Consider the following 18,853-nt stretch of genomic DNA (forward strand, 5'->3'; position numbering starts at 1 on the left):
GTGCATTCTGTCTTCTCTCAGCCCATCTTAAGCATGACCTATTGTCATTAATCAGTCCTACATTGTCCCTTTATGCTCCTCTTTGCCTTAGTCCCCTGTCCAAGTCTGTCTTTCCAGCCCTTTGTCCATTAGCTGGTTCTCTCTCTTTCTCCCAACCCCTGGTTCCAACTCCCTCCATCCTGACCCTTTCCCTTTCTTTCTGTATCTATCTCCCTTTCTTTCTTTGACCGCTGCTTTCCCCTGTGCCCTTTCATCCCAGCCGCATGGCTCAGTGTATGTGTGGGTGCTCACTGCAGGAGTCTTGTCGAGATGGTGGTGTGGGCCGAACGAAAGAGGGTGAGGGAGTGGGGGAAGAACAGGGGGATGGAGAGAACTGGTCAGGGCAGGGAGGGACAGAGGGGGAGAGCTGCAGAGCCACCTCGTTCTCGTAACAGAAGGAGGAACGGGAGCCCAAGATGTACTTTTTCTCGTCTAACTCTTTAGCGCTGCAGGTGGGCGTGTCCGGCACCTCGTAAGTCCTGTTGAAGTATGAGTAGTCCACCTAGAGGTGGGGAGGACACATGACAAGTACAAGGCATAACTAGATTTGCATTTCTAGAATAGTCAAGAAAAGAATATTGTTCTTTTAGTTAAGTTTTTGGGATTAGTTCTGCATAAAAAAAAAATTAAGCAGGAGAATTATTATTTTGCAGCATGAAGTTGGCTATAGATGGTTTCTGGTATCGACAGATCATATTTATTAAGAATTGACTGATATTCAGAAGTGAATTGAGAATACCTTTTTAAATTTAAATTCAGTTTAAATTCCAATTCAGTTCCAATTAATTAAAATTGATGTAAAAGCAGATTGAAGGAACTGAAATTTGAATTTAAAAATGCTTGAATTGTTTTTTGCATATATATATATATATTTTTATATATATTTTTTCTTCTCATGAGATTGTGTTGATCATATTTTATTTCATATTCATTTTTTTTCTCTGAATTGCATTTCTACAGCAAATTCTTCGTCCCGTCATTTGAATTCAAATTCTTGTGGAAAATGGCCAGTTACTCTTGTGAGTTATGAATTTAGAATTTTGCCTGACCCTATTTCATATCCACACAAAAATTGATGAGGGATTGTGGTTGCTTAGAAAGTAAAGTTGCTTATTAAGTTACTATATCAAGATTTTTTTTTTTTTTTTTTCACAGATTGCTTATTTTTCTATAAATCTGGCAACACTGTATGAAAACCAAACCAATCACAATGGCGTATGTGAACAGAATCAGAATATCACAATTTAATTGCTGTTGGTTAGAACTTAAATGGCAATAATTCTATTAGTCATCAGATTTGTTGTTGAATGGATTGATGGATTGTGTTAAGTTAAAGGTGGGGTAAGTGATTTCTGGTAGCTAATGTTGAAATTTGAAATCACCAAAACAAACACGCCCCTACCCCAAAAGGGTCTCGCTCCTATTTTGATAGCTCTGCCCCACATATACGTATGCAGCCCAGGCAACGATTAGTTCTGTGAAACAAAGCAAAACCAATGTCACCGTGTCTACACCAGACACGAGCGGAGCGACAAAACCCTATAGAAGTCATTATAATCAGTGTGCTGTCAACACTGGATTCTGCGCAGTGTGACAAATCTCAGACAGAAAACTGCTGCCGCATTCTATTTATGATGTGCTGACACAAATTTCAAAAGATTTTCAACGGTCCAGTGTAGGCAGACTTTAGCTGTTGCGGTGCAGCGCGTCCGGTTTAGACACGGTGTTACTCACCTATCGGGAAGAAACAAAGCAACCTTGGCGTCCGATCACAGGCCTTCCGCTCCTTGAGTTCTCTCCAGCGCTGGAAAGCTGATCCGATATTTACACGGGTCCTACTTCTTGCCTTATCATTCCGCAGATGTTTTCCTATTTTGTTTTTTTATCCGCCATCCCTATCTTTCTGTCGCTCGGCTCGGCTGTTCACTGAATGCTCTCTCCAACACATCATGAGTAGACACGCCCCTTACTGCTAATTGGCTACAAGCTTGTTTTGGTACTCGGCCCCGACTCAGTTTTCTAAAGCGTTTTTGAAAAATTACATACCCCACCTTTAAATGGAGCTGAATTACATAGGTCCTTAATGTCAGGTGGTTTGAAACAAATTCTAACCAGAATGTTGGGAAATATTAGTACAATGTAGCCTAACAAACACAGTAATCAGTCCAACCTGCACTCTTAAAAATAAAGGTGCTTAAAGTTCTTCACAGCGATGCCATATAAAAAACATTTTTGGTTCCACAAAGAACCATTCAGTCAAAGGTTTTTCAAAGAACCATCTCTTCCTTACCTTTTTAAAATCTGAAGAACCTTCCTTCGCCACAAAGAACCTTTTGTGAAACAGAAAGTTTCTTCAGATATTAAAGGTTTTTTATGGAACCATTTAGACAAAAAGGTTCTTCTGTGGCATTGTGAAGCACCTTTATTTTTAGGAGTGTGGTACTTCTATACTTTACATTTACAACCACTCCATTTCCTTTAAACTCCGTCACTTTCCACCCTCCATTTTTTTATTCTCTGTCTCACCTGGTAGCAGTTCTTCCTTTCATAGAGCACAGGTTCAAAGCGGTGACCCCAGAGGATCTCAGAGGCCAGGTATGAAGACCGGCATTGGGTTGTCATGGCAGTGGCCTCCACCATGCCCTCCAGAATCACCACCACTTCCATATCTTTGTCTCCCTCTAGTGTATGTTTGTCCACCTCAAAGAAAGGGCTCTCCTCATCAATTTCATGCACAATTGTCACAGGTGACACCAAAAAGATGCGATCTGTTCCTGTGTCAAAGCCGACATTGAGGTCTGCATTGTCCAATGGCAGGAACTCGCCCTCAGGGGTCACCCGTGGCTGCAGGAAAAGTCAAAAGCACTGTTAAGTTTTACATAGAGTAGATCAGCGTTTTAGTCATTTTTATTGTTTGACATAAATGTCCTTTAGCATATTTAGATTAGATAATACCTAGCCATTTAATATGTATTTTACATGTAATATGTATTAAAGTTTTCCACAATTTTGAACAAGTTTTAATACATATCATATATTTCACATTTGACAAAATTTCTGCCAGTAATTTCGATCACCAAGCTGAAGTGATGAAAGCAGCATTGTGTCATAATCAGACACATTATATGATAAAAAGCAGTAAAAGCTGTCTTCCATGGACAAATCCAATCTGTGTTTTTGTAGTGTTGCTATGAGTGATAGATTTTGTTGGTTGCTTGGTTTCTATTTTGTCACACAAAGAGGCCCCATTGGCAGTGAAATCTCATTGGACATAAAATAGTTTCTGATGGGCTGTAATTGTGTTTCATCAAACAAAATTTTTGCTTTCATTGTTGACAAATTACTAAAAAATCTGTACACAGCACCTGGTGAGACTAATATAAGATTATTAAAGAAGATATTTTAAAAAAAGTAAAACGATTGTATGTATGTGCCTACTGTTTTCAGTCATCTATTTTATTCCAGTCAGTTTAGGCAACATACTGTATGAAATATAATAATTTATTGTCTGATCTCCATGTTCAAACATCTGACCACCTGACCTCAAAAGATCAGGATGTGTTAGAAGCATTAGTATTGCATGTGGATATGAACACAATAAAAGACAAATATAAACATGATCCTCACAAACATTCACACACCTACATAATGGTATATTTGAATACGTTTACGACAATAAGATTTAATTCACTCTTAAACAAAATCATACCGACACAAATAATTTTATCAGGCCGTTAAATTAAGTCACACACACACACACACACACACACACACACACACACACACAGGGCAGACATGCAAGACAATGGTTTGCTCTGGTAAAATTAATCCCCTCTGCAAATCTTATAAACCTCCGGTATGAGCTTGAAGAAAACAAGCCGTCATTAACCACACCAACTGTCCAGATGTCAATCTCTTTCATTCTTTTTCTCTTTCATTTACTCATCTCTCCATGTGTTTTACCTAAATGCAAGGTATTTCTTTCTCGTATACACTAGACTACCCTTTAAAAGTTCGGTAAGCTTTTACAGTATAATGTATTGAAAGATGTCTCTTATGATCACCAAGCATGCATTTATTTGATCAAAATACAGTAATAATGGTAATATTGTGAAATATTATTCTATTTTTAAAATGTAATTTATTCCTGTGATGGCAAAGCTGAATTTTCAGCATCATTACTCCAGTCTTGAGTTCCACATAATCCTTCAGAAATCATTATAATAAGATGATTTGGTCCTCAAGGAACATTTCTTATTATTATCAATGTTGAACACAGTAGTGCCATTTAACATTTTTATGTTAACATTTAACATTTTTTCAAACCATGATGCATTTTTTCACAATTCTTTTATGAAAAGAAAGTTTAAAAGAACAAAATTTATTTTAAATATAAATAATAAGATGTCTTTACTGTCACTTTTGATCAATTTAATGCAACCTTGCTGAATAAAAGCATCCCTTAAAAAGTAAATAAAAATCTTACAGTCCCCAAATCTTTGAATGGTAGTGTACCTTCAAAAGTACCACAGTAATGCCATGGATTTTTAGACATGGGAACCAGTTATGGTAATGCTACAGAATTATTTGAAATACCTTGGAATATCAAAAAATCTAAATATGTAACGTTTATTTATTAAATATATTTATCTATGATATAAATTATATGAATATAAATATATACATGTAAATATTTTCAGAATTGATGTTGTATGTGTGTGTGTTTATTTTATACATAATAAATATACACAATACACATATATTATGTAAAGAAAAACTTTTATTTTGGATACGATTATTCGCGATTAATCGTTTGACAGCACTAATTATAATACTGTGGTACAGTATTACCATCACTGTACCAAGGTACAGTCATACTTGCTAGCATCCCTGTCCCTGTTAATTTTCCCAGCATTCTCTCTGATTCACTCTTTCCAATCATTCACTCTTTCCATCATGACCTCAAAGCAAAATCAACATCCACTTTAAAATTTACTTCAAAACTGAGGTTGAAATTAGCTCTTGTTTTGGGGACAGTTTCCAACACTAACCTTGCATTGTCAAATTATCTTTGGTTTCTTTTCAGAGAATTTTAATTCAGAAATTAATGCTCATCATAGAATAGGAGTTTTGGTATAAGTCACTTTATGTAATGTGTGAATTGCATTTTTATTCTGTTTAAATGAACAGACAGGACAAGACACAAACACACCATATCACTGACCTTTAGTATCTGTGCTCGTACATGGGCCTCCACCAGGTGGCTCTTGCGCAAGTTACCCACTCGCCACATCATGCAGAGTTTCCCGTCCCTCATGGCCACCACAGCCACATCCGAGAACACCAGTGTCTCATTGCGCTTCTTGGGCTTGGCGATCTTAGCCATTACCGCCCCAATGATGAAAGCGTCGATGATGCAGCCCACAATGCACTGCAACACGACAGCCAGCACCGCCAGGGGGCAGGCCTCGGTAACACTCCGGAAGCCGTATCCTATAGACGTTTGCGTCTCCAGAGAGAAGAGGAATGCTGCCATGAAACTGTTCACCTGCTGAAAGCAGCGTTCCTCCGTCTCTGCCACAGTCTTCGCTCGGCTGGAATCCTCTACGGTTTCCAGAGGAGCCAGCGAGGAGGAAACAGACGAAGGAGAAGAGGAAGATGATGCCGGGGGCGCCAGATCCCCGTGAGCGGCGGCGATGAGCCAGAACATGAAACCAAAGAGAAGCCAGGAGAGCAAGAAGGAGAGGGTGAACACCACGAGCATCCAGCGCCAGCGGATGTCCACGCAGGTGGTGAAGAGGTCAGTGAGGTAGCGCTGGCCCCTTTCGCTCATGTTGACGAAGGTGACGTTGCAGCGCCCATCCTTGCCTACAAAGCGCCGTCGGGGCCGGCGGGACTGGCTGCGGCGTTCGTGGGGCGGCGAGGGCGAGGGCGAGAGGGAAGACAAGGACTTTCTCTTGCTCCTCTCCCTCCTCCCTTCTGCCCCAGTCTCCCCCCTGAGCGCCGAGCCAAGCCCTCCTTCTCCTCCCCTCCTCCCTCCCCTTTCTTCATCATCATCATCATCGTCATCCTCTGCATCATCCTCATCCCTCTCTCCGCTCCTTCCTCCATTGCTATGGTGAAGGTTGAGCACTTTGCCGTTGCAGTTGGGTGACGGAAGTGTGCCCGACTGGGAGGAAGTGACATCATCACTCTGCGCCAGCCTCATGACTTCCTCCTCGTCCAGCGGTGTGTCCACAACCGCGCTGAAGCGCCTCTTTACCCGAGCAGCCCCCATTATTGGTGACGACTACAAAATGTTTGGGAAAAATTACGCTTTGCCAGATAATTCCAGGGTCAAAATGGATAAAAAATATGGAAGCAATTATATATATCCAAACTATGAGTTGTAGACTGTATTCCACAGCGAGGCTTATGGCCTGAAAGAGATCGTATTGTCATTCAGATCCCGGCAGCCAATAGTTGCCCAGAGACGGAACACAATCACATTAGAGATCATCTCTGACATCCTCAAAGAGTCTCCACTTGAGTGGTCCGTCCACTGTCTGCAATCAATAAACCAGTATTCCTGGACGATTTTACTGAACGCAAAGTTCCAAAGTTGTTAGATGCAGTAAATTAAGAAAATAAAATCCAGTTTCAATGCAGTTTCTCAGCTTTAGCAGGAGTTTTGCTAAGGTTAGGTGGTGGGCAGAGACAGAGGAAAACTGCTGCTTTAAGTCTATGCGTAACATATAGCAGCTTCATAAGAAAGTGAGAAACGAAAAGGCACAAACAAACAAGGCAAAGCTCAGGCAGAGCAGAAGGATAAAGGAAAGTTGAACTTACATAACATGAGTGTAAAACATAAACAAGCCTCAGTCTGAAGCTGACGGAACATATAGAGGGAAACTGAAAAGAACATGCACTAAACATTTGTGTGTAATAAACAACAGCATGCATATACAGACCAATCTTTCCCTTTAGGACCTCTTCAGCTTCCCTTATTTAAATGGTGAGATGTTTAAAGACACAAGAGAGATGTGCAATTAATATGAAAACTAGTCAACATTTTCTAATACTTCTCAAATGTGACCTCTTTGCCTTCCGTATTGAGCAAATATAACTCTGGAACAGAACTAGTCCATTTCTCAATCATATTAGACATCAAAACAATTCACACAGTCAGAAGTGACATTCTGTCACAGTTATGTTTTCATCTCCAGTCTGGTTTCAGCAGATTTTCCAGTCTCACACCAAGAACCCAGTTCTCCAAAAGAAATGAACATTTTGCTCTAGAAAAATTCTTGATTGAAGTTCTATAACTGAACTATATATAGTGCACACATTACAATAGTAAGTGGGTTAGAGTAAGATGAATTATGACCTGTTGGTTCACTTTGATCTCTCCAAAAGCTTAAAAAAGCTAGGCGATGCTTTGAGATCTTCCTCAGAATCCAAGTCCAATTTGGTCGTCAACCAAACAGATGCAACTGGTGAAATGCTCCTAAAAATGAACATTTGGTAAGAGAAATTTTTAATGTTTTAGATTTAAAAAATTGAAATGATTGGGGGAACTGAACATTCACACCTGATAAGTGCTGTTACCTTTTCATATACCTCCTTTGAGTAACCTGTAGTTTGAGGCTTAATGAACGTGACAGAAGAGAATCTTTAAAAACGGTGTCTAGTCATGAAAAGCCCACTTGAACAGGAACATATTCAAGGATGAAATTAGAAAATATAACACTCAAAAGAGAATCAAAAAATGAGAGCATGGAAAAAGAACATTTCTAAAGTGAGAGGTGACATAAGGTTTCATCTTCAAATATCTGCTGCCCTCGCACTGACATTTGTGGTAGAATATATCCAGGGCAAATACAACTCAAGAATAGTTTGTCAGGTCCCTGTCACGTTCCTTATTATTTGAATCTGCGGTTTTTGCGTTGAGGACATGAACTCCTAGAGAGAAAACATAATATGAAAGTTAAATTTTAATATAAAGATTAGATAAAACTAATAAAAATATCTCTCTGTGACATGAAAGCTGCATTGTAAACATGCTCAATATATGCTGATTAAGTCTGATTATTTATCTCATATGTCATAATTCCAATTTCAAAATTCTAACTATATTATTTTATATATTCATAAAACAATATACATATATATATATATATATATATATATATATATATATATATATATATATATATATATATACACATACACATATATAATTACCAGTGCTGGCAGTTAATGAAGTGCATGGATCATCCCGTGTCTTCTTTCTTTGCCCTTTCAGTCAGCAGAAATCTGCTAAAAAAGATAAAATACTATGTAAAAGATTAGTGTCTTCCTAAAAAGTCATCAGTCCCTCAAATTGAAAATTAATTAATTGAAATAAAGAATGATAAAAAATAGTCATTTTGTTGTTGTAAACTATGTATGAGTAATTCCACATTTCAGTAATAAAAATTATAAATGTGGTATTTGATTACTTCTAATATCAAACATATAAAAAAGATTATTTCAATTTGTTCAGTAAATAGACTTTCAATGTAAACTGCATACACTTTAACCACAATAAAATGTCAAATGTTACAATACTTTCCATTATGATTATAATTGCGGTTTATTTATTTATTTTTATTTCCATTCTTGTACCATAAATTGCACACTTCACCTTTAACACAGAATCAAAAAGCTGAAAGTCCCCTTTGAAAGACAAGAAACTGAATCTCTTTTAATATATTTGAAAATCCATCTTGGCCTTGACTTTGAATAAGTTAAATACATGTCTCACAAGTCATTTTTTAGCAAAAATATTTTGCTCGTAGTGCCATGTGTGTGGTTCACTGAGGAATTTGGAGAGTGTTTGTGTGAGTCACATCTTATCTCACCACCAGTCTTTGACCTCTGACTCTAACCTCTACACACTGTAACCTAGGGCTGTGTGTGTGAGAGAGATCTCATTAGAGCACTAAATCTATTGATTAACACATACACCAATGCTGCTGAAAATATACCATTGACAGAGAGCCATTCAGTATTCATGTTCTCTAATAAGATCATCTGCAGCAGTTAACTATGCATCTTGTAATAAGTTATCTCCCTAAATAAAGACTAATATGAATAATGAAAGGTTGCTCCTTTTGTAAAAAGCTCACTTGCAACAGATATTATTTTATTAACACTTGAATGTGGATTGTGCTCAAATAATGACAATAATGAGTGACAATTGAGTGCAACGATCCTTAAAAAACAAATAAACAAACAAACAAACAAACAAACAAAAAACGGTTTCTAAAGTAACTTTACCATATAATACACTTTAACACTCTATAATAAAAAAAACTTTTAAATACTTTATAACTGTTTAATCATTGTGTGTGTGGCCTCTTACTGAATTAGTTTGATTGGTTTGCAAAGAAAATACTAAAAGGATGTAAAATTCAAATTTAATAATGGAAATATAAAAAAGTATAAGTAAAATAAACAAACAAACAAACAGAATAAGGCATATTTGGCTATTTGCATTATTTCTAAGCAAATGTTTTAATTAATTGTGAATATACAAAAGGTCAGACATTCTTGCATCCATTGAAGCACAAGATGCTTGAGAACTGCTGTCATTAAAGCAAATAATCAACTGAACTTTTTTCAAATTATCCTGATATAATTTATAATGAAAAAAAGTCTACTAAATTTCCACAAGTGGTCTCAGATTTGTAATCTAAAAAAAGCATTATCAACCATTTCAGTGAACGTCATGTATAATACCAGTCAGACTCTCTCACTTTCTCTCTCCTTATCTTTCTGTTCCTCATGTTGGCGGTGTATGGTCAAATCTCCCATGCTGCTTATGAGAGCTGAGTGCTACTCAAACACCCCTGATCCTCTCCAGCATGTGCCGTGTTCAGAGGTGTTAGATATGGGACCAAGGTCAGCGTGATACGGGACATTCTAGAATAATTGCTGGCAGAGCGCCAATGCAGCAGTGCCAGACTTATGTCGGGGGCAGTTGACAGGAAACTATTGAAATCTATGCAAATCAGCTCAAAGGTTACACAACAATCAACTTTTGACTACATAACAAAGTTAATAGCTTAACCTGCCCCATCTGACAGAATATTTTAATAACAGAAGTTGAACAGCTATTTCAACATAAAAATGTCCCAGTACTCTATGAATATCATTGTTTTCAACAGCACCAGTTTATTTTCTCTTATCTCCCTGACACTCAGATTGCATTTGTCACTCTATCCATCCTGAATTCTCTCTCTCTTTTTGTCTTTCTATCCCTCTCCCAGATTACTGTCCATGTTCAAAAGTTATGAAGGGAGATTAAGGCCCTGTGGAAATCATTTCAATAATATTCTGTACAGTGAATAACCTTTTGATATTTTCTCTCTAACATACTCTCTATTTCACCTTTTCACAAATCTGATGGGGATAATCTTATCGCGAAACTCTAGATGCTATTATTACATCACATCGTCATGCAGATTTCTAAAGTACTGTATATGAAAGTAATTTTACTATAACAAAGACTGACAATGCAGACTCATATTCTATATACTTTACAGGCACTTTACAGATAAGAAACATTTGTCTGTAAAGTGACAAAAGTAGTATGTTTGTCTTTTATTTATAGCATTGACAACTTTATGTAATCAGGAAATGCATGGCAGCATAATTCCACAAGAATTCTGGTAAGGGTTTTGTTCTAAAGCACTTTGGGAATTTTATGTTTCTAGTTTTGATACTTTTTAACAGTTTTGGTTCCTGAATGGTTCCATAAATGATTTTTAAGAAATATTTGAAAAATTGAAATGCAATTTTGATTGTCCTCAGCAGTCTATAGCCAAATTAGATCATTTGAGATTTCAATAGAATAGAAATACATTTAATATAATTCTTGTATAAATAAATAAATACATAAATAAATAGTTTACTTTTCACAAATTTTTCAGCACAAGAACACTAAAAGAAACACTAAAAAGAACTGTTTCATAATATTTCACTGCTTCACAAGACATTTGTTCGGAAATCAGACATTACTAGATATGTTTGCAAATTTAGTTGAGGTGATGTAAGTGATAGTAAGAAACACTGTTACAGTATTTAGCCAGAGGAACGCACATTCTAGAAATGTTAGTGGAACTGAAAGACATGAAAACCATTGTTATCTAAAAAACATCAAATAAAAAAGGAACTGGTGATTTAACTCTACTTTTAAAACATTTTTTTTTTTTATAAAAATAAAAATGTAACCAATAGCAACATCATCAAAATATCTGCACTGGCTATTTTATCTATTTGCATTCTGAACTCTGAAATGATTTGTAGTGTTTTTTTTTACGAAAGAAAACAAGTAGAATAGAAAAAAAAGAAAGCTAGTTTTTTTTTTAAGAAAACAAGTAGATAGAACAGAAAAAAAGAAAGATAGTGTTAGAGGATCAGATAGATAAAAAGACGACAAATAGATAAAACAGAATTAGAATAGAGAGAGCTAGAGTTAGCAGGTCAAATAAAGATGGAAGAGATGTGTTTTTAGCCATTTCTTGAAGATGGATTGAGTTGGGCATGGTCATTCCACCAGGAGGGAACAGTTAATGAAAAAGTGAATGAAAGTGATTTTGTGCCTCTTTGGGACGGTACTCTTTGGGGAAGTCATGGCCTAATGGTTAGAGAGTTGAACTCATAATCCAAAAGGTTGCGGGTTCGAGTCTCGGCAGGGATTGTAGGTGGGGGGAGTGAATGTCCAGCGCTCTCTCCACCCTCAATACCACGACTGAGGTGCCATTGAGCAAGGCACTGAACCCCCAACTGCTCCCCAGGTGCCGCAGCATAAATGGCTGCCCACTTCTCCGGGTGTGTGTTCACTGCTGTGTGTGTGCACGTTGGATGGGTTAAATGCAGAGCAGGAATTCCGAGTATGGGTCACCATACTTGGCCGTATGTCACTTCACTTCACTACAATAATGCGTCGTTCACTTGCAGAACTCAAGTTTCTAGAGGGCACATAGGTCTGAAGTACTTAATATTGGTAGCCAGTGCAAATTGATGAACAGAGAATTGAGTTGGGCATGGTCATTCCACAAGGAGGGAACAGTTAATGAAAAAGATGGCTAGAAGATGTGACGTGCATTCTTTTCGGCTCATTAAAGATTAATCTTGCAGCGGCATTTTGGATTAATTGTATGAGGTTTGATGGAACTGCAATAGTCCATGGAGTTTTTCCCTCAGCATTTAAACAGGCTTGTATAACCCCACTTCTTAAGAAACGCATTCTTAACCCAACTCTTTTAGGGAACTACAGATCGGTTTCCCTTCTACCTTTCATTGCAAAAACACTTGAACGAGTTGTGTTCACCCAAGTCTCTGCCTTTCTCACATAGAACAACCTCCTGGACAGCAACCCATCTTGCTTCACAAGTGGACACTCAACCAAAACTGCCTTGCTAAGACTTGCAACAGCGGCTTCCAAGTCTTAATTACTTATCTTGCTGTATCTGTCCGCTGCTTTTGATACAACCAACCAATATATATATTGGTAACACTTCATAATAAGGTTTCATTTGTTAACACTAGTTAATTACATTAGTTAACATGAACTGACAATGAAAAATGCTGCTATAGCATTTAATATCATTATTAATGTTAATTTCAAAAGTTACTAATGCATTATCAAAATCAAAAGTTGTATCTTATTTTTATTCAGTGTACTTGAGCTGACATGAACTAACAGTGAATATTTGTGTTTTCATTAACTAATACTAATAAATGATAAAAGGTAAAAACACAGTAACCAGTGTATTGCTCATTAAGTAATATTATGCATTAACTTTAACTAATGTGACCTTAATGTAAACATTTATACCTGCAACAAACACAAGATTCATACTGAAAGCCATAAGAATGTTAAAGAGGCTAAATTTAATCAGCAGAGAATCAACACCAGAAACTACACTGAGCAGAGACATACTGTACTGTAAATGCTGATTAAGTGAATAAAAAATTATTAGCAAATAACTAATAGTTTTATAATGATAATGCTGATGTAACAACCTCAGTAGTATTGGTACATGGTGGAAATGCATGCTGTGTCACCTGCAGCAGAAGACATGCAGTAAAACAACAGCCTACATACTGCACAACCAATCCATAGTGTCATCGATTCCTCTATGCCACGAAATGAGGCCACAAAATGTCCATGCACACACATGGCCGGGCTGTGTCTCTCTCAGTTTCGCTCTCTGGTTCACTCTCGATATCTCTAACTCACTTTTATTCCCTTATTTTCTGTCTGCTACTATCTCTCTCAGTCTAGATATGCCAGAAGCGTGCGATGAGATTATATGATCCAGCCAGTCTGCTGAAGCCTGGCTGGAAACTAACTCACGTTAATCTGAGAGGAGTAATGAGAAAGTATTAACTACAGATAACATCACCACTCACTGCATTTCTGCACAATATAGGCTTCAGTACAATCTCCTAATCATTAGAACCTAATGCATGCCAAGAAGAGCCAGACTAAATCTGTTAAATGTATGAAAGAGTAATGACAGTTTTTTAAATCTTAAAGGAATATTCTGAGTTCAGTACAAGTTTAGATCAATCCAGAGCATTGGCGTTATGTTAATTACAACAAAAATTTCAACTTAGCCTTTACAATAATGAATTAGGCCAATTCAAGTGTTAAAATTCTGACGGTTTCAATAATATAACCACACAATGTAAATAGTTTGCATGTTAACATGATTTTATTCGGTGAAATAAACGCTTACTAACCTTTTGTGAAGTAGTATCCAATTTTTCAACTTTGCCGCCATAACAACACAAAAACGACTGCAATTAATGTTACTGCTTTTATAAATTTATAAATTCTCCATTTCTGTCATTTAAAAAATGCTTACTAACTTACTAGCTTGCTAAACTTTTCTGTTTAAATTTATATCCAATTTTACAACTTTGTCATATGACAACACAAAAATGGCTGTAATTTAAACAGCTTTACAGCTCAAATAATGCACACATTTAACAGAATATTAATGTTAGTGCTTTTATGAAATTATTAGTTCGACATTTTTGTTAAAAAACACACTGGTAACACTTTACTTAAAGCATGTATAATGCATTATAAAAGTAGTTTTAATGCATTAATTATGCCTCGTAATGCACCTTATACTGCATTGTACATCTCATGAATAATTGTTACCACAGTTAATGCATTATAACATCAATCAATTCATTGTTACACTATGTATTTTAAATTCAGTTATAATTATTTAAGGCAAGATATTATGTATTACAATGCACATTATAAATAATTATAATGCATTATATCCTTTAATAACCCTTTATAATGCATTAAACATAAAGGCTTTAAGTAAAGTGTTACTAAAACACTTTTTTCTACAATTTTATGTCTAAAGATTTATCTAATTTTACAACTTGTCACCATGATGAAAACCCTAAAATTACTATATATATATATATATATATATATATATATATATTATAGCTCATACACAGATTTCTGTTTTTAAAACCTCCAAATATTGTTTGCTTTGTTGTTGTTGTTGTTTTCTATCAATGGGGTTGAACTTCAATTAAACCCAGAATATTCCTTAATAAATACATTTTCAAATACATAATCATTCTTCATGCCTGTCTTTCTCCAGAGTGTGATATAGCATAGCATATGCTGCATTCTTCTAAACTGTCTCCTTCACATAATATTGCGCTCCTCATTCACTTCTCTGTATCCCTGGTTTCCACACTGTGGTCTGTTGCTGCTGAGACAGCACCACTTCAACCCCAGGAGCTTATAAAGTGTTGTGTTACCTTAGATATAGCTTTGCAACCTTATTTCTATAGGGCACTACATTGACTTTATAGGTTATGAATTCAATGAGAAACTGCCTCTGAACTACTGGCATGGTGTCACAGCTACTTGTAACTCATGATAACAGTCTTATCATAGAACTAATAATGTGTATGAGTATGTTTATCACACATTCATTATGATAAGAGCAAGCTAGTTGGTGAGGGAATTACGTTGTACTTTGAACAACAGATCAAGAAAACAGGTTGACATGGAAAGAAACACAGATCCTCAAAGGCCTTGTCGCATTATAATATTCTGTGTGTGCTGCAGTTGTGTCACTTTAAATGCTCTGAATTCTGATTGGCTGTCACTGTTTTTATCGTTCATCAGCTCAATGTGATTCCAACGATCCTCTATATCGTTATCACTATTGATGTGGTTCGGACCTCCCTATTCTCATTGAATTAGAATGGTTATTAAAACTTTATTGTATGATAACAAAAACGACAGAGGAAAAAATAGTTGGAATTACTTTCAGAACATTATTTTCCATCAGAAATGAACTAACTAGAGAATGTAAAAGTGGCAGGCGATGTAATTACAGTGCACACTTACAATAAACAGAACGTATTCATCTGTTGGTGTAGACACTAGTTATCATTTAAGGTCAATGCAGTGATTTTTATAGTTTTCGTTATTGCTGTGAACAGGTTCTAACTCCTTAAAATCTTAATACAGTATGAGAGGACAAAACTTAGTATTAATAAAGAGGATACAGATATTCTGATATTTAGTATACTTCAATGCAAAAGTTCAATAAACAAGCAAGTTACTTAAAATAGTTCCAATACAGTTCACATTTCCGAGCAATGGTGCTTTCTTCCTGAATAAATCAGCATTATTGAACAAATTGGTTGAATTAATGATTCAATGACTCATCATGATAAAGGCAGTCACTTACTAGCACCTACTGACTAAATGAAGTCATCTGAAAAATGTTTCAATGAAAAATCCCCACTAAAGACTGACAGACTGTCTAGACGGAGTAAAATTCCAGGACTGAAGCCTATAGTCTATAGAATTCTGATTAATGCTGATTATATTCCACATATTTTACATGGGAGCATATTTTAATGGAAATATTCAACTCAACCATCTCAGACTCAATTTTCTCTGTACCTCCTACAGCTCTGCCTCTTGCATAATTGAAGATTAATTGTTGGACTGAAATAATGCATAAATCTTTTCATCTCATTGTTATTTTTGCTTTGCAGCGTTTCTCCTGCTCATCCTCTGCACACACGAAAATAAATTAATAAATGTAGTTTGTCAGACACATCATAGCCTATCAAAGGCTCATTTTCATGTGATGTATAAAAAGTGAAATTAATTCATAACTATACACTGCAAAATAATAATGGATAGATTAATTGGGAGAAAGCATAACACTCTCGGCTATCGCTTTCAGATTCTCTCTATCACGTGGAGGAGGAGGAGGATGGGAGATAAAGAACTAATCCTTTAGTCTGAATTAGTTCAGTGTTCATTTTCACATCACCACATAAACTCAAGCACACATTCTCCTAATGAAAGTGATCATGATATTGCTATAAAACAATTTCTACAGAAATCAACCTTTTCAGTCTGTCGGTGAGTCAAATAAAGAGAGCACTGATTCTTAGAACGAATGACCTTGAGGTTAATCTCACTCAACTACAAACTAATAATACTGTAAACAGCGGCAGATGAAGAAGAGAGAAATGAAGCGAAAATCCTCTTTGCAGTAGCACTAAAGGAGGACAATTACATCGATCTTAAAGAAAAAAAATATTGTGTGCAATTGTCTTTCTGTGTCCTTTAATAAAAAGTTAATGCAGCAGTTTATGAAGTTACATCTGTTAAGATAAACAATTAGACTATAAGATTAATTTTGATAGCTGACAAAGACTACTGTATATCACCTGCAAATCTAGACTTCTTCATGTAGTTATATATAGAATGTAAGTACTGAATGTAAGTTATAGAATCAAAAATGAGCTACTATTAAGCCTTGAGGAACCATTTTAATTTAACTTTTAATAGTGGCATTAACAAACATTATAATATAGCACTACTTGTTTAATAGATTACTAAAAATAGTTAGAAATGTCATGAAAGTTTTCACAAATGTTCGTATTTTTGTATGTCATAGTCATATTTGAATACATTCCGATGATCTCTATCATCTATTCATTTTTTTCAATATTGTATTCATAAAAAATCATGCAGCTAAATATCACAAATATTTTCGACAATGTTTTTAACTACTATATAATAGACTATATGGTTTAATTTGGTATAGTAATGAACTATGTCATTCACAACTATATTATATGTACAATCCGTTTTCTTAATATATAAACAGCACTGACACTGGAAGTCAAATCTGAAGTTTGAAGAACAAAAAAAAAGACGACACTCACCGGCTCGTGCACAAATTGTCATCACATTATAGTCCATGTGAGCGTGATGTCTTTTCAGTTTCTATTCCAATCATATAAAACTGTTTTGTTTTGTTTTGTTTCCGTTAATATTAAAGAAGAAGATAAAGCGGCTCCTAATTGAGGATGCGTCGCAGCGCGTGAAAGTGTTGCTTGTGCGCTCTCCGCGCGCTCTGCTCCACGCGCGCTCGCCAGCAGGCACGAAAAACTTCAGTGGGAGCTGCATCCTCTCCTCTCCCTCACTACATATTTTCAGTCTAACTCTTCCTCTTTACTTAGTCCTTGTTTCATGCCACTGACCCTCAAATTTACAGTAACAGTAATCTGAGTGTTTTGGTGAAGTAATGTTGAACATCACATCATTAGCAGTGTGTTTGGATGGCAGTATCACAGTAAGTACAATAGGCTTATATCTAAACTCTAAAGTGGATATGACAGACACATACAGCAGCAGAGTATGAAATGTGTATGTCAAAAAATATGAATAGGGCCTACTCTACATTAAAAATACCCTTAATCTCGCTTGAGTCCAAAAATAAAGAGAAAAGAATGAGATTGATCAATGGAAAATGCTCTCCAGGCACGGAAACAGAAAGCAAAGAGAGGCTGATAGAGACAGACAGGCTGACGTGACTGAAGAGAAGTGATTGGCTATCCACTGTTAAGTAATGTTTTATTTATGACATTATTAAATATTTGGTTAGCCTATATTTTAGCCAACGTGTGTTGGTCATAAATATGGAATATGGATTGTAGCCTATTTTACAGCTACAAATGACCAAATATGTGGAGGTTTTGGATTCAGGATTAGGATTTGGATTAGCTGATACAAATACATTTAAGTATGAAGTACTAATTAAACCCATATTTGAAATAACCAAAAGTCAACCTCATTTATTTTCATGCGAGTTGGGGTTGCGCATATGAACCACTAGAGGGCGGAATGTTTCTATTTTTTCAGGGTGAGAATACTGTTTTCATCCGGAGAAGTTGGGCACTTGCTGAACCTGTATAAATTTTGACAGCTAACACGGTTCACTGTGAAAAAGCGGCTTGTTATATAAGTGTAAAAAAGAAGAAAAAAGAAACTCACCTGGACATGGTTATACTGTGACTGACTACTATATAGGGAGGAATGAATATGCCTCTAAATGTAAAAGAATGTGTGGTTTTACAATAAAATGGATCTGGTTTAAATTTTACAAGATGAAAGTGGCTTTAACAGCCATGTACATTTAAAGTTTTAACGTCCCATTTACAATATATCAATGTACTATTATTTTTTGTACAGCCTAATAAACTGTAGGACAGTTGGACTTGTTTTTGAGAAATGCTGATTCCCTCCAGTACCACTCTGTTTTTAGTATATTTCCACACTTCGTCACTATAATTTGTTCTGCCTGACTGGATGATATGCTTTCAATAAAATACAATACTGCAGTACATTAATTAAATAATAAGTGATATAAGATATTAACTGCCCCTTTTCACTTCTGAAGGGACATGTAACTAAGTGTCC

The 18,853-nt window shown here is 36.0% G+C and overlaps 1 protein-coding gene across 1 annotated transcript; it reads right to left on the reverse strand.

Annotated features, from left to right (window-relative positions):
• Positions 1-17,578, reverse strand: LOC306887123 (inward rectifier potassium channel 2-like). The gene is made up of 6 exons (XM_079444660.1): positions 17,317-17,578; positions 8,263-8,337; positions 7,627-7,980; positions 5,264-7,525; positions 2,566-2,883; positions 1-541 (listed from the first exon to the last, which is right to left on the reverse strand). Exons 4-6 carry the CDS (start codon positions 6,314-6,316, stop codon positions 269-271), a joined length of 1,644 nt encoding a protein of 547 aa, XP_079300786.1. The 5' UTR covers positions 6,317-7,525; positions 7,627-7,980; positions 8,263-8,337; positions 17,317-17,578; the 3' UTR covers positions 1-268.
• Between the last annotated feature and the right edge of the window lie 1,275 nt (positions 17,579-18,853).

This window comes from Barbus barbus (genome assembly GCF_936440315.1).
Source record: "Barbus barbus genome assembly, chromosome: 21".
Classification (NCBI taxonomy): domain Eukaryota; kingdom Metazoa; phylum Chordata; class Actinopteri; order Cypriniformes; family Cyprinidae; genus Barbus; species Barbus barbus.

Bases quoted from the DNA above. Each gene is read 5' to 3' on its own strand.
- LOC306887123 (XM_079444660.1), bottom strand. From the start codon at position 6,316: ATGGGGGCTGCTCGGGTAAAGAGGCGCTTCAGCGCGGTTGTGGACACA. The intron at 2,884-5,263 runs GTCAGTGATATG...CTTTTCCTGCAG, and splicing joins TACGAGCACAGATACTAAAG to CCACGGGTGACCCCTGAGGG. The intron at 542-2,565 runs GTGAGACAGAGA...CCCCACCTCTAG, and splicing joins AAAGGAAGAACTGCTACCAG to GTGGACTACTCATACTTCAA.